Raw genomic sequence first — 22,169 nt, forward strand, 5'->3', positions numbered from 1 at the left:
TACAATCCATCACGTGATGATTTGTATCGTAAAAAGCTCTATACAAATAAACTTAAATTATTAAAACTTTGTTTCCCAATCCCAAACATCTATCCTTCATTTACCATCTGTCTACCCATATTTCAAAATGTAAGCCTCAATCTCTCTTTTTTCGTCATGCTAGAGTCTTTACTTTACTGAAGGCACTGTTCACTGACCATCTGATGAATACTCACACAAAAATGTCAAGAAATTGCAAGACCTAATGTGAGTTGTAAAACAGTATTCAGAGTCGGTGCTAAAATTCATGGGGCCCTGGACAAAGTGGCTATAAGATCTATGAAAACTGATGATATTTGTTCAAACAACTTTGTATATAAAACTTACCAATTCAATTTAACAGTGATTTCTGAACAAAAGACTCTGCTAGTAAGTTTCCTGCTGTTTAGAGAACTTGTATGAATGCAGTTGTTTAATGAACTTCTTTAACATAATAAATAATCTTTATCATTCCACTTACAGCAAGTTTTAGTAATGTAGGTTACATTACTGACCCAGTTCAGCATTGGAAATAGGAGCCATGAGTACAGGTACAGTCATGTGATTTCTGCATTACAGGTTCCATTTTTGGTTAAGTGCCATTTGTATTATTTATATGTTTCGTTTAATTGTAAGTAGAGTATAAGCATTGTGAAACGCACTATAAAACACAACGTGCTTAACTTTTTTTAATTATTATTGCTTAATGTACCTCCAGAAGAGAAAACAAAAGTCAGGTTCCACCGAGATTTGAACTCGGATCGCTGGATTCAGAGTCCAGAGTGCTAACCATTACACCATGGAACCGTACCATAAGTTTTGTGCATAGACAACTATTCCAATATTCAATAGTTCGATATTTAATAGATCAAATAAATAGGTTTCTGTGTTAATAAGGCTTTAATCAATCACATCGCATTACAAACGACCAGCGTGTAAAATCATACAGGTTAACAAAACAAATTTGTATTGTACTTGTTCCGGTTCTCCAGTACGGATGATGGCGATAATGCGCTGTTCACGATAGGCAAACCCACAACGCAAAGAAACAGTTAAGGGTTTATGATTTTCTTCTCAAATATTTAAAAGATACAGAATTGATTATAAGAATTTAGTTTTTTTTTAACTATATAATATCTTCGTTCATCGAGGCCTCACACTCCATCCCAGTAGGTGGCGGGAATGGACCTTAAAGTGGTTTGCCAACCGCCATTAAACACAAACGAAGAAGAAGAAACGCAACCCACAGCACACATACAGCACATTGTATTTCCAAGAGGTAAAACAGGTGAGAAGTGTTTTGTTGTGGAGTTCTGTTTTCATTTACACACAACAATGTGCATACTTTTGCTTTGAGTTTTGCTTCAGTGTTTACCATTTATAGGGAGATCTTAGATGTTCTTCAAAGCTTTGTTTATATGCGTGCACCATTGAACGATTGCTAGTAACGTTAACCGTAAAGTTTTAATGTTATCTGGTGGAAATATGTAAATGTTTTAATGCTTATTGAATGTAATTCCCAGACGACATTTGGATCCAGCTGCAAACTGTATTGCTGAATACGCTGTGGACTTTTATTTGATCCCACATCTATATTAAAAATTACAAATGCCTCATCGATGTGTTGCTTATGGCTGTGGGAAGTTCAGAGGGCAAAATGTCACAATGTTCAGATTTCCCAAAGACCCCGAGGAGTTCCGCAAATGGGAGAAGCAGGTCAAGAAGACCCGAAAGAAATGGGTCGCCAAGACGTACTCCCATCTGTGCTCGGAGCACTTCAGCAAGGACTGCTTTGACCCGAAATCTTACGCCGCTGCAAAGACGATGGGATTCAAAGGTCTGAAACTAAAGGATGGAGCTGTCCCCACGATTTTCATCCGACCACCGTGCAGTAACTGCAGAGGAAGCGGTGTCTCCTGTCCCTTTTGTCCGAAGAAGAGACGCAGAGCGAGTACTGAACCTCAGCAGCTCCCATCAGTGAGTGTCCCTGTCCCATCATGACTCCTACTACTTCAGAGCAGACTCTTTGAAAAAGATATATATAATTGGAAACTTACTAAAGTTTGATGCCAGTAAGATTTTCTAAAGAAAGAATTTAATACTTTTATAAAAAAATTACAGTGACTGTACAGACATTTATAATCTAGGCCTATGTAAATATTAGTGCTGTCAAACGATTAATCGCATCCAATTAAGTTTTTGTTCACATACTGTGTAGAACCATATGTAATATATAATACACACACACATGCTTTTCCATATGTATTTAAGAAAAATATGTTGTTTATATATTAAATAAATATTTATACATTATATAAATTACATGAATATAAATATATAAACATGTAAAAACATAAACATTTTCAAAAAATTTTCTGTATGTGTTTGTATTTATATAATGTATTTCTGAAAGCCCGTGTAACACTAAAAGACTGAAGTAATGGCTGCTGAAAATTCAGCTTCACCAAAACAGGAATAAATCAGATTTAAAGAGAGATAATATATATATAAAAACTGCTTAAGACCATTACTTTTAAATTATAATATTTCACTGTATTTTTAATCAAACAAATGCAACCTTGACAAGCAAAAAATACTTGAAAAATATATTATTCCAAGCTTTTGACTGGTGATGTGTTTGTGTTTATATATCAGCATTTTATTACTAGTTTTGATTAATTAATAAATAACTTTGCTTTTCCCAAAAAGGATGAACAGGATTGGACATTTATGAATGATGGAGAAGGAGGAATATTTGACGGAGAACACCACAATCGGCAGAAATCCAGCGATGATGATGTTAATAATTCTGTGACACTTTCATCCTGTGCAGAAAGTGATGGAATAAGTAAATTCAGCAACACTTATATTAATAAACATGCACATGTGCATGCCATGGACAAGTATATGTAACCTCAACTCTATTTTATGTCTCCACAGTTACATGTGAAATGTGTGGAACCAAAGGCACCACGGAAACCTTCTTCTCCCGGTCCAAGCGCTTCTGTAGTGTGTCATGCTCACGTTCATACTCATCCAACTCAAAGAAATCCTCAGTTCTTGCAAGGCTGCAGGTGGGAATGTCTGGCAAAGTATTTATACCCACATTTATTCGAACGGTGATTCAATTTTTGTGTGTCTTTTACTCAGGGAAGGCCACCCACTAGGAAGTCATCACAAAAACTGTCTCTGAAATCACAGACTGAGGCTTCACACTCAAAAGAGAATGAGCAGCCTCAGGAGAGCAGAGCATTTGGACAAGATGGTAAGAAAACCCACAGATTAGTTTTAATTTTCACTACAGTGTGCTATACAAATATCTAAACGTTGATATGGTGCTGTCTATGTCCAAGCTACTTTGGCTGGGTTCGACTGGGGTAATTACCTTGAGAAAAGCGGCCTCCTCGCTTCCCCAGTATCCTGCTTCAGACATGTGAGTGTTTTCTATCCACTGTGGTTCTTGAAAAAATGCTCCTGTGAAAAATAAATGCGGTGAATGTTATAACAATGTGTAAATGTCCTCTTCGTTACTGTTGCTATTGAGTTATGATGGTCAAATCTGTAACTCCCCATATGGCAGGTACCACTCTGCGCTCAATGGGACGACATCTATGTGGGGTTAAAAGTGGAGGTTCTCAACACTCACACAGCCTTGCCAAGTAAGGTGTACTGGATTGCCACTGTTGTGCAGCTGGCAGGTATATAACTCCATATTATTAATATTAATTATGCTATTATTCAGATGTTTGGGGTTGGTAAGATTTTTTTTGTGTATGTGTTTTGAAAAATCTCTTATCCTTACCAAGACTGCATTTACCTGATAAATGAAAAAATACAGTAAAAACAGTAACATTATGAAATATTATTGCAATTTAAAATTACAGTTTTTTTTTTATTTTATTATACCATATTTTTCTGACTATAAGTCGCACCTAAGTATAAGTCGCATCAGTGCAAAAATACGTCATGACCAGGAAAAAAACATATATAAATCGCATTGGACTATAAGTCGCATTTATTTAGAACCAAGAACCAAGAGGAAATATTACCGTCTACAGCCGTGAGAGGGCGCTCTATGATTTCAGTGTAGACTACAGGAGCTCTGAGCAGCATAGAGCGCCCTCTCGTGGCTGTAGACGGTAATGTTTTAACTTGATTAATTTATCTTGGTTCATGTCAAATTAATTTTGATAAATAAGTCGCACCTGACTATAAGTTGCAGGACCAGCCAAACTATGAAAAAAAGTGCGACTTATAGTCCGGAAAATACAATATTTTAAAGTGTAATTTATTCCTGTGAAGGCAAATCTGAATTTCCAGAAATCACTACTTTAGTCTTGCTCATTTGGTGCACAAGAAAAATTTCGTGTATACAATTGTGCCCCTTATTATTTGTTGTGGAAACCAGATTTTGTCTGGAGTCTTTTAAGAGTAGAAAGTAAAAATAATTAAGAACCAATACTAATTAATCAGATAAACAAACAAGCCTGGTTGCACACAAAAACAAAAAGTCGTCTGACAGTGGTTACACTGACTAAATGTTTATATGACAACATGTTTTACATGTAAAACGTAATTTTTTAGCGTGCAGTTAAATGTAATTATGGGCACCATTACACGATATTGTGTGCTTATTAGATCTGTTGTGTTTCTCTCAGGCTATATGGCTCTTCTGCGTTATGAGGGTTTTGAGGATGATGACAGCCATGACCTGTGGTGTAATTTAGGCACGGCTGATGTTCATCCTATAGGCTGGTGTGCAGTGAACAGCAAGCTTCTGGTGCCCCCTCAAGGTGAGTGTTTATACCAAAAGTTCACCGGGTATACGTTCAATAAAAATGCTAAATCTTGATTATTTGTTTTTTCCTATAGAGGTCCACCAGCATATTAAAGACTGGAAATCCTACCTTATGGAGAGACTGGTTGGAGCGCACACTCTTCCTGTTGACTTTCATGTCAAGGTGACAGCACTGGCAAATTACCATTCCATTGATACCGTCGGTTTTTCTTTCATTCATGCAGAACTGTCTGCGTTTCAGATGGCAGACAGTTTGAGGTGTCCGTTCAGGCAGGGGGTTCGAGTGGAGGTGGTCGATCGCTCGCAGGTGAGCCGTACTCGTTTGGCAGTGGTGGATACTGTCATAGGAGGCCGACTCAGACTGCTGTATGAGGACGGGGGACTGGGACCCTCGGGTGAAGTGCTCTCAGATTTCTGGTGTCACATGCAGAGTCCTCTGTTACACCCTGTCGGCTGGTCTGAAAGAGTGGGCCACTCAATCAAACAAACAGGTGAGAAGAAACAGAGTACAAACATACTGATCCCCCACACATGACACACATTTGGATTTTCATGATATTATTCATAATTGTCCAATAAAGACATGGTTTATAAGAATAATTTGTTCCCATGACATTTGTTGGCTTGTTTTAGTGAAATGAAACTATAGTGTAACTCAAACGATGGAGTGAATTTGTCACCATCATAATTTTTGTAATGTGCAGGGCTCCGTAGAAAAAAAGGAAATTTGTATTCTTTACTTTTGTAAAGATAATTAGGTTACAGTGTAATTATACTTTTACGTAATATTAATTAACTACATGTACTTACTATATGCTAAGGGTTAGGATTAGGGTTTGCCTTAGTGTTACTTGCATGTAATTATGTATAACTTATTATTATAATAGGAAGAACAGGTAACAAGGACACCTTAAAAATAAAGTGTTAATGATTATTATTTTCAAAAATGACAAAATTACCTTTTTTTCCTACTTGTTGTTTGTCTTATGCTATTTGTAGAAAATAACATGCCTATTTCTCACACAGATACAAGTGTCAACATGAGTAGCCATCCAGCATTTCGCAAAGTCCTTCAAAACAGTGTGCAAGATCAGTTCAAGAAGGTCCGTGCATATACAGTATTGTTCAAAATAATAGCAGTACAATGTGACTAACCAGAATAATCAAGGTTTTTCGTATATTTTTTTATTGCTACGTGGCAAACAAGTTACCAGTAGGTTCAGTAGATTCTCAGAAAACAAATGAGACCCAGCATTCATGATATGCACGCTCTTAAGGCTGTGCAATTGGGCAATTAGTTGAATTAGTTGAAAGGGATGTGTTCAAAAAAATAGCAGTGTGGCATTCAATCACTGAGGTCATCAATTTTGTGAAGAAACAGGTGTGAATCAGGTGGCCCCTATTTAAGGATGAAGCCAACACTTGTTGAACATGCATTTGAAAGCTGAGGAAAATGGGTCGTTCAAGACATTGTTCAGAAGAACAGCGTACCTTGATTAAAAAGTTGATTAGAGAGGGGAAAACCTATAAAGAGGTGCAAAAAATGATAGGCTGTTCAGCTAAAATGATCTCCAATGCCTTAAAATGGAGAGCAAAACCAGAGAGACGTGGAAGAAAACGGAAGACAACCATCAAAATGGATAGAAGAATAACCAGAATGGCAAAGGCTCAGCCAATGATCACCTCCAGGATGATCAAAGACAGTCTGGAGTTACCTGTAAGTACTGTGACAGTTAGAAGACGTCTGTGTGAAGCTAATCTATTTTCAAGAATCCCCCGCAAAGTCCCTCTGTTAAAAAAAAGGCATGTGCAGAAGAGGTTACAATTTGCCAAAGAACACATCAACTGGCCTAAAGAGAAATGGAGGAACATTTTGTGGACTGATGAGAGTAAAATTGTTCTTTTTGGGTCCAAGGGCCACAGGCAGTTTGTGAGACGACCCCCAAACTCTGAATTCAAGCCACAGTACACAGTGAAGACAGTGAAGCATGGAGGTGCAAGCATCATGGTATGGGCATGTTTCTCCTACTATGGTGTTGGGCCTATTTATCGCATACCAGGGATCATGGATCAGTTTGCATATGTTAAAATACTTGAAGAGGTCATGTTGCCCTATGCTGAAGAGGACATGCCCTTGAAATGGTTGTTTCAACAAGACAATGACCCAAAACACACTAGTAAACGGGCAAAGTCTTGGTTCCAAACCAACAAAATTAATGTTATGGAGTGGCCAGCCCAATCTCCAGACCTTAATCCAATTGAGAACTTGTGGGGTGATATCAAAAATGCTGTTTCTGAAGCAAAACCAAGAAATGTGAATGAATTGTGGAATGTTGTTAAAGAATCATGGAGTGGAATAACAGCTGAGAGGTGCCACAAGTTGGTTGACTCCATGCCACACAGATGTCAAGCAGTTTTAAAAAACTGTGGTCATAAAACTAAATATTCGTTTAGTGATTCACAGGATTGCTAAATCCCAGAAAAAAAAAATGTTTGTACAAAATAGTTTTGAGTTTGTACAGTCAAAGGTAGACACTGCTATTTTTTTGAACACACCCCTTTCAACTAATTGCCCAATTGCACAGCCTTAAGAGCGTGCATATCATGAATGCTGGGTCTTGTTTGTTTTCTGACAATCTACTGAACCTACTGGTAACTTGTTTGCCACGTAGCAATAAAAAATATACTAAAAACCTTGATTATTCTGGTTAGTCACATTGTACTGCTATTATTTTGAACAATACTGTACCATTTCACTAAAATGTGAAACTAAAATAGTTCTTTTTGTTAGTTAAAAAAATCTTACGGCATGTAATCATTTACTATGTATAATTCCTATGTATAGTTGAGGACCGTTTACATGGGAGATACGTTTTTTGAGGAAGGCATGAAACTTGAAGCAATTGATCCTCTGAACCTTGGGAACATCTGCGTTGCATCAGTCCGTAAGGTACAATTCAGCCGGTATTTATCACTTGAAGTGAATTAATTTCGTATATTTGCATTGACCTGGCTTATCTTCCCACTCAGGTGTTGCTGGATGGATACATCATGGTAGGCATCGACGGTGTGGAGATCGGCGATGGCTCTGACTGGTTTTGTTATCATGCCAGCTCACATGCCATTTTACCGGTTGGATACTGCAAGAGCAACAACATACCTCTAACCCCACCTCCTGGTAAGGTCTTCAACTTTTAAAAATCTATATTTAGGTACAAGAAATTGTTGAAAAATTATTGAAATTGCCTCCTTTCTCATCAGGTTATGATCGTGCCACATTCACATGGACAGAATATTTAGAGGAAACAGGAACTGTAGCTGCTCCACGAAGACTTTTCAACACCGTAATCTTTTTTTATTGATTGCTGAGCCATATACATTATGTTAATGCATATGTGAGTTTATGTTTTAAGCACATCTTGTGGTCCCTTCCTCATACGTCTGTCCCAGGATGATGTAGGCCATGGCTTTACCTCTGGTATGAAGCTAGAGGCAGTGGACCTCATGGAGCCACGGTTGGTGTGTGTGGCCACTGTTAGGCGCTGCGTTGGCCGGCTTCTCCTCCTTCACTTTGATGGCTGGGAGCCTGAGTTTGATCAGTGGGTAGACTGTCAGACTCCTGAAATTTATCCTGTGGGCTGGTGTGAAATCACTGGCTACCAGCTGCAGCCACCCATTGGCCCAGGTAAAATCATTGCAGTTTTCAAAGTATTCATATATGCTGTCAAAAATGTGTTTTTTTACATGTTATATTTTGCCCTCTTGTGTAGAACCACCTCAGGGTCAGGAACGCTTACACACAAGCAAAAAGGCAAAACCTTTTATGGGAAAAAGGAGTAAGTTTAATTCTTGGTCGATTGAAATATTTAAAGCACACGATGGTTACATTCATCAAATTTCTCCATACTGGTTTTATATCGTGTTGCCAGTCGCTCCCATTCATTCTCTCTTGATTATGTATTTTTCACTTTAGAGCGAAGATTTATGAAGAAAAACATGAGTAAATGCACATCTAAAACCCAGCCCACAGAGAATCCAGAGAAGAATCGATCACAAGAGGCATCAAACCCTTCTGTCACTCCACTTACCTTACAAATAAAGACTGAACCTGAGGAAGAAAGTATGTAGCAATCTCTTTGTTCGTAAATGTATATAAAAAAATATATGTATATATTTATTTCTTACATGATTTGCCTGTCTCTCTACAGTTATTGCCGTAAAAGTGAAGGTGGAGGAAATGGAAACCCCCTTATTATCCAGTGCACAAACCAAAGAAAGGGACAACCCAGAACCCTTCACAACCGTCAAACAGGAGGACTCCGTTTAACACTGCTCTGCTAATATATATATATATATATATATATATATATATATATATAGGCAAAAGTGTGAACCAGATTGTCTTTTTTGTGGATTTTAGTATTAAAACTGGTAGTCTGTTTATTAACCATTATGTTTTTGTCCTGAAATAACACTGGTAGTTATTTAACTCAACCAAGCTGTTAAGTGTAAGCTATAGGAACAGTTAAGTGATTATATTATTCCTTTATTTTTATACAGTTCTCATTTTTCCACATGACCGAAATCTTGCAATATTCTATTAAAATGTCCTCATTTGTGTTAAGGCACTTTCTGATTAATTTTTTTTGCAACAGAATTAAGCCTTAACGATCTTCAAATTCTTGTTGATTTCAATGTATATTACAAGTGTATAATTTTTTTTACTGACCACTGAACTAACATAGTACATTTCTTTGACAGTCAAGAAGGTGATTTGAACACTAAACAGTCATATATAAAACAAGCACCCTTAATAATAAAACAGTTTAACAAATCGGTTTTGGGTTATATTGATCTACATCAGTTACAGTGATGTAAATACAGCGGAATCACACCAACTTCCTCTTCTTCGCTGTACGTTTCTGCAATGTAATAGGTTTTGCACTTTTGTTTTTGGCTTTGACTATCTTGATGACTTTTGGAGGACTGATAAGAGCAGATTCGGTCTTTGTGGCCTTGGTTGGTTTTGGGTGCTGAATAAGAGGATGCTTTTCCCCTGGGCAGCTCTTAAAAACATGGACGTCTTTGACCCTTTGACCTCTGAGTTCTGGTGGGTGGCCACAGGTGGCTCTGACCTTCAGATTCACCTGCTCGATCCACCTAGTGGCAGAAAGAACAAAACAAGGGTCAAAAAGTAATAATGGAGGTCAGTTCAAGCCACTATGATGAAAAGTCTGTAGGATCATAGCAAACTCCTTTCAACCAGAGCAGTAGTAACTGTTTTGTGTTTTTAACAGCTAAAACTCGTCACAAGGAAAACATTTTCTCAGTCTTTTAAGATACAAAGTGTTGTACAATGGATGTATACTTGCTGCATCCCCAATGATGCACACTACACTTATACACGATGTACTTATTCACTCAACCAAGCAGTGTATTAATTAAATATAAAGTTATTTTGTGATTCAAGATCAGAGTCTGACAGCCACTCACCCTGTGTTATGTAATTTAAAGCTAGAACAGTTGAGTGCATGTAGTGTCCAACATTTCATGCTTCGGTTTTCTTAATTTAATGCATCAGGTATGCAAAGTACACTTTATTTTTCAATGTGAACCCACTACTGATTCTATTTATACTACAAAACTGCAGAGAATAGTGCATTAATATGTGAATTAGGACGCAGCTGGTGTAACTTGTAAAACTAAAAATATATGGAACCTTACTCTAAAGTGTTGCCCACACTTTTGAATGGTGATGTTGATTTTAAGAATGAAACTCACTTGCGAAGAGGCAACAGTGGACAATCGCAGACCAGTGGATTCTCTGCCAAGTTTATAACCTCGAGTCCTGTAAGTGGACCCAAGTCTGGCAGCTCCTCAAGTTGGTTTCCTTCAAGCAACAGACTCCTCAGACCGGACCCCAGTCCTGCTAGTGAATCTTTAGAGACCTTCAAAAGGTAAGAGATAGAAGAGAGATTTAAATGTAGTTTGGCATTCCTCTTGTGGCATTAGAAAAGGTTTTGTCCTTACCTTTTCTAAACCCATATGATTCAGGTAAAGATGTTTAAGTGTGGCAGCAACTGGCTGAAAAACCTGTGGTCCGATCCAGCGAATAGGGTTACGGGAGAGATTAAGCTCTGCTAGGCTGCTGGCTTTAGAAAGAGCCTCACTTGGAACTTCTTTGAGTTTGTTTGTGCCTAGATGAAGAGTATCCAAGTCCGGTGCAGGATCAAAGGCCCTGGAAGCAACCGCTGTGATGGCGTTGGAAGTGAGATAGAGGCCCCTCAGTTTCTCAGCACCGGTCAGGATCCCTGCTTCTAGTTTAGCGATAGCATTATTCTCCATGTGCAGAGCCAGCAGACCGGGCAACAGCCTGAATGCTCCTTTGGGGAACTGAGTGAAACGATTCTTCTCCAGATGGAGGTAAGTGAGATGGGGCAACCCCTTGAATGCCTCGGGACTCAATGAAGTGAGGTCATTTTCTGAGAGGTAAAGGTAGACCAGACTCTTCATACCATTGAAAGCCCCATCTTCTACCTCATGGATCTTGCAGCGCTGCAAGTGAAGGGAAACCACTTCTGCAGTGCCCGGGAAACTGTTTGCAGGGACGTAGTGGAAATGGTTGCCCCGTAAGTCCAACAAGCGCGTGTCCGGTGAAAATCCACGGGGGATCTTGGGGAGGCCTTTGTTTTCACAAGATGAGTGCTTGTTCTCAGCCTGCAAAATGTATGTGGGTCAATGATAATAGTTTTCAATTAGTTTTTATTACTTTATACTGTTATAGTTTTTGTTAATCTTTTGCATTACAATTAATTTTTATATTTTCTGGTTTTACCTTTCTGTGATTTTTTTTTTAAACCTTTAAATATTTCAAGAAAGTAACAGTTTTTCATTTTAGTTTATTTAGTTATTTTAATATTTCAAATCAAGTTTTTATTTTACGAAATTAAAATGATTTTAGTTTTAGTTACTGATTATAATCCTGAATAGAGTTCAAGATAAAGAAAAAAACATTTTTTGTAAAACATGCCAGTAAAATAGAAATGTGACACAATGTTAGTTTATGAATTTTTTTTATACTATTTAAAAAAATGCTGTGTGGTGAAAACAAAATAGAAAGTAATAACCTTCAGTGAACTATCAATCCTTATTTAATTAAAAAAGGTTATACACCTATTTTCCATGGTATTTTCTGTTCTTTTCTCAATCTCAAATTATCAGGTTTTAGAAGAGCTGCACCACATGACATGACTTATGAGAATGCAAATTTAAATGATTAGATATCATATTAATAATAACAATAAAATATAAAATAATAAAAGAAAATGGCTTCTCATTTGTGATGTTTTTTATTAAAGTCATTGTAAAATAAATTATGTAAATTAAACTAAATGGAGTGTCTTATCACTGACCTATGCAAAGTCTTTTCACTCACTCTATTTTTGCATCCACCCCAGTAAGTTTTCACTCACCTCACACTGACAGTTGGCTGGGCATTTGACTTTATCTGGCGGTGGGGTTGTGGGGAGTGTGGGCAGTCTGCTCAGCTCCTCCAGCTCGGCCTTCAGCATGGCCTCCTGGCTCTGACAGCGCAAATCAGCGGGATTGACCGCCTCCAGATTCTCACCGGACAGATGTGCAGGACCTCCACACGTACCACCCAGGCGAACACGCTCCCGCATCGCCCACTCACGCAGAGGCCGCATGTAGCAGCTGCAGTAGATAGGGTTGCCTGCCAGATTGAGGCGACTCAGTTTGGGAGAGCCGGGGGCCATTGGCTGCAGGACGCGCAGCTGGTTATGACTTAGGTCCAGATGAGCAAGACGAGGAGAAAGCAGGATAGCTGCATTTGAAAAATCCTGCAGGGAGTTATGATCCAGGAGGAGGTGAGTGAGTTTGGGCATAGATACAGACTCCTCTCCAAGGTAGGTCATGGGGTTGTAGCTTAGCTCTAAGCGAGTTACTTCTGGAAGTCTGGAGAGAAAAAGAAGAGTAAGAAATAATGCTAGGTTTTTAAAGTAAGTTTATTCGATTATTATAAAAACATACATTGTAGCATTAAAAATATTTGATGAACATTTATTTACTGTGGAAAGTTTTTCCAGCATTTATTGATCAAAGTCATTAGTTCTTAACCTATTTAACTCCAGTGGCCCATGACTTTTCCATATTTCCCCCTAATTTGTATGATTTACTTTTACTTACAGTGGTGGCCAAAATTATTAGAACACTTGGCATATTTGTAGGGGTCATATGATGTTGCTAAAAAGAACCTTATTTTGTGTATTTGGTGTAATGCAATGTGTTTATGCGGTTTAAGATTAAAAAAACACATTTTCCACATACTGTACATTATTACATTTTACATTACATTTACATTTTACATTTAGCTGACGCTTTTATCCAAAGCGACTTACAATTGCTATATATGTCAGAGGTCGCACGCCTCTGGAGCAACTAGGGGTTAAGTGTCTTGCTCAGGGACACATTGGTGTCTCACAGTGGATTCGAACCCGGGTCTCCCACACCACAGACATGTGTCTTATCCACTGCACTAACCCCATTATTGTTTCTCCTCTATATGCCCTGCCTTTCTGAAACGCGTCGTTTTTTACAAAGCACATCATTTTGAAAGGGGAGGTGTGCTCTGATTGGCCAGCTATCCAGTGCATTGTGATTGGCAGAATACCTCAAGTGCCTGATGGAAATGTTATGCCCCTTGCTGCCATACTGTGATGCCTGTCCTGGCCAGAACACCGGCACGTCAAAACAAAATCGATAAAATCCATTACAAATGAGCCATTTGTTGCATCCAGTGAGGACATAATTATGAATTATAATGACTTGCACGGTTTCACGCGTTGCATTGCATCGTGCCGCGTAAACGTAAAACCATGTCTGCATTTGTGATCGGAGAAACCTCAAACAACAAGCGCTACTCTACACCAGCAGTTCTCAATTCCAGTCCTTGCACCCCTCTGCTCTGCATATTTTCCAAGTCTTTCTTGGTTAACACACCTGATTCAGATAATCAGCTTGTTAGAAGCAAACTTCAATGCACTTTGAATGGAATATATGTTTTCTTTGAACTGGAATCATGGTGGAATATCCTGTGACGTCCCCTTCTCAGGGCACTTATGTTCGAATAGAACAAATGTTTGAAACCGTAAGAGAAACATACAAAATGTGCAGAGCAGGTGGGTGCAAGGACTGTAATTAAGAACCGCTTCTCTACACTGCTCAAAACTCGTGTTTGAGTTGTCCGTGGCAAATCCTTTACATATGTAAACGTACTTACAGACTGTGAGTCAGAACAGCCGGCATTGTAGTCTTCTTTCCCAGGATCAGGAAACAATCCTCTATAAAATGTGCTGCACACATCTGAATATTTGGGTTGAATTGCTCTGGAACAGTGTTGTAAATACAACTTAACCACTGATTCCTAGTTGTGTCCTCTTTTGGAAGGCCAAACAAAGTAATTTTCACTTTCACAATGAAACAGCGTCTCCACAACAGCAAGATTTAAAAGTTTCACCTCCTTTCTTTGCCTTCTTTCATTATGCAAATCTTCCCAACTTCCAACTTTAAACTAGGAATATTAGGAGTAAGTGGACAAGTCTTAACTAAACTTAGATATAATAAAGAATATCTCTTTGGGTTTGAGACTTTAGTCTTTAACTTTAAAGATCTGCAACGTTAAAGATCTTCTTCATGCATGTAACACTCCAAAGAGAAAGGAACACTTGAAATTGCACCACTTAAAGAGATTATTATTATTTTGTTGTTGTTGTTGTTGTTGTTGAATTGGCCATTACAGTACCCATTAAACGAATGAAATATCTAAGTCATTTATCTACTCTATAAACCATATAATAGAGCCATCATAAGGAGATTTAGGTAATTTTCCTGAAAAACAAAGTAGCATGACAAATAATTAACTGCACTTGAAAATTTCGTAACATTTGAAATTAAACACCCAAAAATGTATATGGCACCATTACAAACTATATGTTTATACGTGAAATTATATTAATCCATTAATCGTTCTATGTACTTTAACGTAAAACAGTAACATGAAAGGAGTATTCTAAAACCAACTTAATCCTAATATTGTTTTATTTAGATTATTGTAAATAATTAGATTACTGAAGTCCATGTAAATAGTCACTGTCACGCAATCATGTTTCTTCACAGAAGAAGCCAAATTACTTGTGTTATTATTGTCAGGTGTGATCGCGGTTAAACTGATGGGGGTGCAAGAGTTTTAGGACACAGTTGTATGATTCTTTTGAATTTACAAGTCCTATCCTACCCATTAAGTGATTGGTAACATCGGGGTTTTGTCACTGAGGTCACACCACCAATTGGTATAAATTCAAAGCCTCTAGGAGTAGTCTTGAACCATATGTTGCTCTTTGAACATGGCTGAAGAAGGAGCTAACGCGTGAGCAATGGGTTCGAATAAAGACCCTTTTTGATACTGGCTGGAGTTACAGCCAGCATACAGCCAAGCACGTGAGATGCAGTCTAACACTATAACTATAAAGTACACTTTAGACCACCACTTCACACCAGAACCAAAAGGAGAAAGGTAGAAAAAGAAACTTTCAGACACACAAATGAAGCATCTCAAAATTCTCAGTCTTAAAGGGGGGGTGAAATGCTATTTCATGCATACTGAGTTTTTTACACTGTTAAAGAGTTGGATTCCCATGCTAAACATGGACAAAGTTTCAAAAATTAAGTTGTACATTTGAAGGAGTATTTCTGTTTCAAAAATACTACTTCCGGTTTGTCACAAGTTTCGGAAAGTTTTTTTCGAGTATGGCTCTATGTGACGTTAGATGGAGCGGAATTTCCTTATATGGGTCCTACGGGCACGTCTGCTGGAGGAGCGCGCGCTCCCGAATAGCAGAGCACTGAGAGCACAACAGGCATTCATTGATCAGAGCGAGAGCATCGCGAAATGTCACAAAAGGAGTGTGTTTTTGGTTGCCAGGGCAAGACAACCCTACACAGATTACCAAAAAAGAAACAGCATTAAGGGACCAGTGGATGGAGTTTATTTTTACAAAGCATCAACGGAGTTGTGCAAGTGTTTGTGTTTGTTCCCTGCATTTCGAAGATGCTTGTTTTACAAACAAGGTCCAGTTTGACGCCAGATTTGCACATCGTTTATTTCTTAAGGATAATGCAGTCCCAACGAAAAAGACTCACAATCGTGTGTTGGAACCGCAGGCGGTGAGTAAAACTGCTTCAGATATCTCTGTGTTGTTAACTTAGCTATCGGCGCGTAAGCACACAAGTAAACAACATGCGATGTTGTCATCAAACTGCACGAGTAAAACTGCTTCAAATATCTCTGTGTTGTTAACTTAGCTATCGGCGCGTAAGCACATCATGTAAACAACATGCGATGTTGTCATCAAACTGCACTTTCCACATGTACAGCTTAAAAAAAAAAAAAAAAAAAAAAAAAAAAAAGAGGATAAAGTGGAACTTAGTCATTTTCCAAAACCGCTAAGCAAATATATACAGTTTCAGTACATACCACATAGAAACTGATTGCTGATGCTGCTCTTGTTCAATTTCAGCCTCTGGATCTGATTCTGGATCATAAATTTACACTGAATCTGACTGTTAGCCATGGTTTGTTTTGGACGCTCTCAACGCAAAAGCTTACTGGCGCTCATGATTCTTTAGCTCCGCCCACACGTCACGCCTCTAGCCGGTCGTGTTTTTCCGGGAAAAATCGGTACAGACTATCTTTCTCTTATGAATATAATAAAACTAAAGACTTTTTGGAGTTATGAAGGATGCAGTACTACTTTTTAATACCTTTTTTACTACCTTCAGAATATTTTTTAAAACCATCACGACACTGAATTGCAAGTGTTAATCAGCGACCTTTCTATTATTTACACAGATTTTGACATATAACATACAAAAAAGAATAGATTTAGAGTAAATAACTTCGTAAATAAAACTTAGTAAATAAAATAAAACAAACTACATAAAATTTGCAATGGAGAGAATGTATAGTTCCAGCACACTGGCTGGCATTCATTGCAAGTTGATGCATTACAAACGGGCATCTTCTATGAACTGTTGTGGATTCAAAAACTGCGCCACGAATTTGTGGCAGTGGTGGTGGAGGTGCAGCTGCGCAGACAGCTGAGATTGGTAGAATTAACTGCTCTCTCCGAGCACGCATTCCATTTTTATGTTTAGTGGATTGCATATGCGACCGAAGTGCGTTAGCTCCCATCCAGTTGACATTGATGTTTTTTTTACACACCGAACAATAAACCTTCCTGTTAGTGTTGTCACTGTACCAAAATTTCAGTATTCGGGACCGACAGCCGTGAAAATCCACGGTTCTCTGTACCAATTTCGGTACCAAAGCAAAACACAAAAATATGCTAATTAAAAAAAAAATTTACTTTTTACTTTTTACACTAAAAATAAAACCAATGCCATTCTTTATACTTATTGTGTTTAAAGTTTTTCTACAATTTATATAATTATGAAAAACAGTAAACAAGTTTCACCCAAATTTAATTTGTCTTTTAATTTATGAAATTTAAACATTTTATTTTTGGTAAATAAAGGGGATTTGCTATTAAAATTAAAACATGGAAGAAATATTGTGATTTATTTCTTCAAAAAATAAAGTTTTTTAATTTTCTTCAACAGTAGTAGCAGTATCACATACATTTTACTAAATAATAGTAATATTTCTAGCACAATGCCCTTATGTAAAAATTTACTTTTAGGCCTAATGAATGCATATTTGTCATTTTAACTGAACTTAAGACTGGTGGTGATACTTAAGATATTTTTGGTCATTGAGGGTTTCTGTAACAAAATAGTAATAGATCAAATTAATTATTATTAAAAGATAATACTACTACTAATTCTACTATCATACTAATGTATGTACAATGCACTATGAATTGATGAGCTGCTGGGTTCATGAATATTAATCACGTTGTCAGCGTTCGGTCAAACTGATTTGCTGAAATCAAAACAGGGACGGTACTAAATCAGCGCCAGCCAATGAAATTGCCATTTGCGCATTAGCTCCACCCACTACCAAATAAATATGAATAATTCTTGATGAACTCCGTTATTTTGACAGGAGAAGACAACAAAGAATAGTTTACATGTAGCGTGTATTTAAACCAACTAACGCGAACGCAGATAGAATTTCAATCAGAATATGACACCTGATAGTCTGAAAAAATAATACCTAATTTGGAAATAAAATAATACCTCTGAGACCACATTTAACACTTTTAATGGCCTTAAATTTGACTATTTTGATTTATCACTTTTTAATACTTTTTAAAACCCCGCGGACACCCTGTACTCTATAGGTACTAAAGATTAACAGGATATTGAGTGAAAACGAGCATTTCACCCCCCCTTTAAGGACTGAAGAAAGACCTCACGAGAACTGTGTGATAAGATCAATGTCAGAAACTGGGATAAGAAGGACTTGTTGGCAGAACAGCAGCAAAGAAACCATACTTGGAAGAGAAAAATAGAGTGAAACCCCTGAAATTTGCTAAAGAACACATGAAATGGACAAAGAAACATTGGTATAAAGTGTGTGGACTGGTGAATCCAAGAGCCTAACAGTGTGGCAACAAGCGAAGAGTATGTTCGATGGACAGATGGTGAGAGATATAAAAAGGAGTGTCACTTGCCCAGGGGTTAAAGCCTTTAGGAACAGGTGACTTGGTAAAAATTGATGGCATCGTGGCTAAAGAATACCACAATATTTTGGTGTGGCACCATCTGGGAGTCAACTTATTGGGCTTGGATTTATTTTCATCATGACCATGACAACGACCCTAAACATTCTTCTAACTATTGGCAGAACTACCTGCGACAGAAGGAATCTTTTGGAACATTGAAAATGATGGACTGGGTCCCTCAAAGTCCGAACCTCAACCCCATCAAGCAAATTTGGGTTGAACTGGAAAATAAAGACAGATGGATCTATTATACTTTCAAAGGAAAGTCTTTGGCTTGAGTTACAGAAGGCATGGGATAGTCTCAGCCTCAGACATCATGCCCACGGACCGTCGGCTAAACATCTGATGCATATGGCACACAAAAGTGGAAACACTTCAGGAGTGTTGAAGTCGTCATCGGATTGGTTGAATTCTACAGGATTTCTGCGAGACGTGTTAGTCACGTTCTTTAATGTTCTGTCTGGATACAAAGATACCATGGCAGCAACAAACCCCCCTAACAAATGAAGAAAACCGTAGTGTTTACAACCGTGACGATGAGAGCTTATCAGGATCAACTAAACGCTGGAGTTTCAAAACAATGTGAAATATTTAAAGCTTGTGGCATATAATCTTTCAAATACATCCAAGAGTTTTACTGTTATTGTGGCAACATTTCTACGCCCTGAAACGTGACGATGAACAAAACGACTGGTTGTTTGACATGTCGTTCAAATGGCCCCATGAGCAGGCCTTGGCTAATGAAAGCTGCCATGAATTCATGCTATGCGAGACTAAACATGGGATAACATTAGTGTTGAAGTTCTCAGGAAATATACTGACACTATGCCAGAGAGAAGCACTGCTGTAATTGCCGCAAAAGGTGGACATACCAAACATTAAAGTGAAAAGTGGACAAAAAAAATAGTATGACTGACTTAATCTTATATTTGTTGTGCTCAGAGCAACTATCTGCATGTTTCATGAAAATTATGAAATTAAATCATGTTTTGGAGGCAAAGAAATTATCAATAGTTTTCAATTATTTACCGTTCTAATAATTTTGGCCACCACTGTGTTTTTATCCAGCCTAGAAATCAGTTTTAAAATGAGGCTTCCTCATTAATCAAGATTTGTCAAGACCGTAAGAATTGAACTGGTTCTTCAAAGAAAAAAAGAAAGTGGTTGGAAAGGTCAGCTAAAATAAGACGATTTTTAATTTGGTGTTGTTGGGCATTTTTTAATGCTTGTTTGAACTTTAAACCTTTTAAATCATTTTGAGGTCCCTCTGGACTCACTGCTCAAGGTTGATGTTAATTTATAAAGTTTTATATTTTTATAAGTAGTTCATTGTTAGTTCATGGCATCTAAGTCAATAACTTAAACCTGTTTCTTTAAGCTCACCTTGTCATCGTCTCAGTGGGGAAAAACTGTAGTTCATTGTTATCCAGGCTCAAACGTGTAAGAGTGAAGAGGCCAGCAAATGCTTCTGTTGCCAGATAATTGAGAGAATTTTGACTGAGACGTAGCCATTTGATGTTCTGCAAACCCTGAAATGCCATGTTAGGTATGTACACCAATTGGTTGTGTGTGAGTGAGAGGAGGTTGAGAAAGCCAAGCTGTGAAAAGGCTCCAGGCTGGATCTCCTCCACTCTGTTTCGGTCAATAATTAGCTGCTTCAGTGATGTAAGCCCATCAAATGACTCCTAGTTTGTTAGGAGATCAAATAATGAGATGCATGGAAAGATTGTCCAGGATTACAACTATAAACACCAATCCATTGTGTCTTGCTTGCCTTACCTGGTACAGGATCTCAATCTTGTTGTTGGCCAGGTTAAGTAAGACCAGCCGGCCAAGTCTGCGGAAAGCACCTTCCCGTACCCTTTGGATGTTGCTGTTCTGCAGCGACAGGTGGGTGAGGTAAGGGGTGTGTGTGAACGCCCCTGTAGGAAGCTCCTGCATGTCATTTCCTCTCAGGTCGAGTTTCACTGTTATCTGGGATATATACAAACAGCAGCATAAAAGCAATGCAAATATAACATAAATGTATAGAAATTCAGTTAAAATAAGGCCATAGTGATCAGGCTGGTGCACAGATTACCTCATCAATGGTAGGCGGCACCTCAGTGAGATTCTTGTTGACACAAGCAACCGTGAGCTGGATGTTGTCACAGATGCAGAACTTTGGGCATTTGCCTGACTGCACAGTATGGAACTCCAGGGCAAGTAACATTATAACCAACACTGTGGGAAGGCTAAACATTTTGGTGTTTCTGTGTAAAATAAAAGGTAGAACACCTAGTAACAACTTAATTGACCTTATTCAGTTCACTTTGTCAGGAAAACAATCTGCAAGCTTAATTAAAACTATGCAGTTTAGTTTGCCAACGCTGCATGATTTGAGGCTTTAGTGTTGAGCTCTGCTGGTATGTTTGAACTGGCTGGATTGAAGGCATTCACATAATTTATGGTTGAATGCAACTGCTTCATTGCCTCAAACTGAATGTCAAAACAGGCACTTCAGGAGCAGACTCCAATGTGAAATCTGACAACTAAATCCTCTTATAACAGCTATATTTCTACATTTATTCCTTCAAACGAAAAACAAAAACAGGTATAAACAATTTATGACAATAACACTGGGATTCATTACAAGTGTCAGCTTTATATTAAAGATATTTCTACCCAAATAGGTGAGCTGTGGAAAACGGTATATTGGAAATGTTGTTTCAAAATGTTATGAATTCGAGTAAATCAATTATTGATCAGATTTGTTGTCTAGAACAATGTTCTGTAATTTATGTAAAGTCTGCTTCTTCGATAATGACTTTGTTTCGGTTTTTACAATTAGGTTTAAACCTTTTAATAGGCTACACTGTTTGATGACAGGTTCTCAGAGTGACTATGCCCTGCTACCGAGTATGAAGAGTTTATTTTTACAAATTGTGAAACATACTCAGCATACTTAGACTCAGCATTTGAAATCACAACCCATTAAATGTTTAGTATTTTATTTTTTTAAAGGAATAAAACATTCAATAACTTGCTCTAAAAACGAACTAAAATCTTCAAACGTTCCTTACCTTTTCTGAATAAATATGACTCTCTCGCGGTCCTTATTAACAAAAACACGCTCCGTCATAAACAAAATAGGCTACTTAAATAAAATTTCGAGCAAATGTTGAGAAAAAATAACAAAGAGTTTTAAAAGTCTACTTCTTAACAGAGCACCGACACCGAAGCAGCCGAAAAAAAATGATTTTCCAACTGCGAAATATGTTCGTTGAGTCCCACGAGACTTCAGACCACGGCTCTGCAGCACACAAAGAAGCGCACTGTTCTCAGTCTGGCCATCAGTCTCTCATAAATAAACCGCTGGAGGAGAGAAGGTTCCCTGCGAGCGTTTGGTTCAACACCTATATTCTTTTCAGTGTCAAGATACTGAGAAAACTGCCCAACAGGTTTGCTGGACCGCTCAAGGCTCAGTGAACTTGGGGCATTTGTGTCACTCAGGCGTTTCGTGAAAGCGCAATGCAGTGAGAGCTGAACTACAGGACTTTATAACTTCAGGCAAAACGGCTTTAAATTTTAAAATGGTAAATGTTACACTG

The 22,169-nt window shown here is 37.9% G+C and overlaps 2 protein-coding genes and 1 non-coding gene across 4 annotated transcripts; 1 reads left to right on the forward strand and 2 right to left on the reverse strand.

Annotated features, from left to right (window-relative positions):
• Positions 1–753: 753 nt before the first annotated feature.
• trnaq-cug (transfer RNA glutamine (anticodon CUG)) lies at positions 754–825 on the reverse strand. The gene has a single exon. It is a non-coding gene; the product is annotated as a tRNA-Gln (tRNA).
• Positions 826–1,090: 265 nt separating this feature from the next.
• l3mbtl2 (L3MBTL histone methyl-lysine binding protein 2) lies at positions 1,091–9,441 on the forward strand. Of its 2 annotated transcripts, none has more exons than XM_026276740.1 (18): positions 1,091–1,306; positions 1,542–1,995; positions 2,728–2,854; positions 2,959–3,092; positions 3,169–3,283; positions 3,372–3,451; positions 3,599–3,716; positions 4,677–4,811; positions 4,891–4,979; positions 5,058–5,307; positions 5,843–5,919; positions 7,662–7,766; positions 7,847–7,994; positions 8,078–8,160; positions 8,267–8,501; positions 8,587–8,652; positions 8,790–8,936; positions 9,025–9,441. In XM_026276740.1, exons 2-18 carry the CDS (start codon positions 1,627–1,629, stop codon positions 9,141–9,143), a joined length of 2,397 nt encoding a protein of 798 aa, XP_026132525.1. In that variant the 5' UTR covers positions 1,091–1,306; positions 1,542–1,626; the 3' UTR covers positions 9,144–9,441. The 2 variants fall into 2 exon arrangements, with proteins under 2 accessions (XP_026132525.1, XP_026132523.1); XM_026276738.1 differs by having other exon boundaries at positions 1,102–1,306; positions 2,728–2,866.
• A 219-nt stretch (positions 9,442–9,660) lies between these two features.
• Positions 9,661–22,075, reverse strand: chadlb (chondroadherin-like b). Its single transcript, XM_026276741.1, has 8 exons — positions 21,642–22,075; positions 20,660–20,831; positions 20,359–20,553; positions 19,963–20,264; positions 12,289–12,790; positions 10,847–11,533; positions 10,598–10,764; positions 9,661–9,976 (listed from the first exon to the last, which is right to left on the reverse strand). Exons 1-8 carry the CDS (start codon positions 21,698–21,700, stop codon positions 9,706–9,708), a joined length of 2,355 nt encoding a protein of 784 aa, XP_026132526.1. The 5' UTR covers positions 21,701–22,075; the 3' UTR covers positions 9,661–9,705.
• Between the last annotated feature and the right edge of the window lie 94 nt (positions 22,076–22,169).

Source organism: Carassius auratus, chromosome 12, assembly GCF_003368295.1.
Source record: "Carassius auratus strain Wakin chromosome 12, ASM336829v1, whole genome shotgun sequence".
Classification (NCBI taxonomy): domain Eukaryota; kingdom Metazoa; phylum Chordata; class Actinopteri; order Cypriniformes; family Cyprinidae; genus Carassius; species Carassius auratus.

Excerpts from the sequence above, each read along its gene's own strand:
- chadlb (XM_026276741.1), bottom strand. The coding sequence starts at position 21,700 with ATGACGGAGCGTGTTTTTGTTAATAAGGACCGCGAGAGAGTCATATTT. Across the intron at positions 12,791-19,962 it reads CCCACTGAGACGATGACAAG|ACTTCCAGAAGTAACTCGCT; the intron begins GTGAGCTTAAAG and ends TTTTCTCTCCAG. Across the intron at positions 10,765-10,846 it reads ATCATATGGGTTTAGAAAAG|GTCTCTAAAGATTCACTAGC; the intron begins GTAAGGACAAAA and ends TACCTTTTGAAG.
- l3mbtl2 (XM_026276738.1), top strand. The coding sequence starts at position 1,627 with ATGCCTCATCGATGTGTTGCTTATGGCTGTGGGAAGTTCAGAGGGCAA. Across the intron at positions 3,093-3,168 it reads CAGTTCTTGCAAGGCTGCAG|GGAAGGCCACCCACTAGGAA; the intron begins GTGGGAATGTCT and ends TCTTTTACTCAG. Across the intron at positions 3,717-4,676 it reads CACTGTTGTGCAGCTGGCAG|GCTATATGGCTCTTCTGCGT; the intron begins GTATATAACTCC and ends TGTTTCTCTCAG.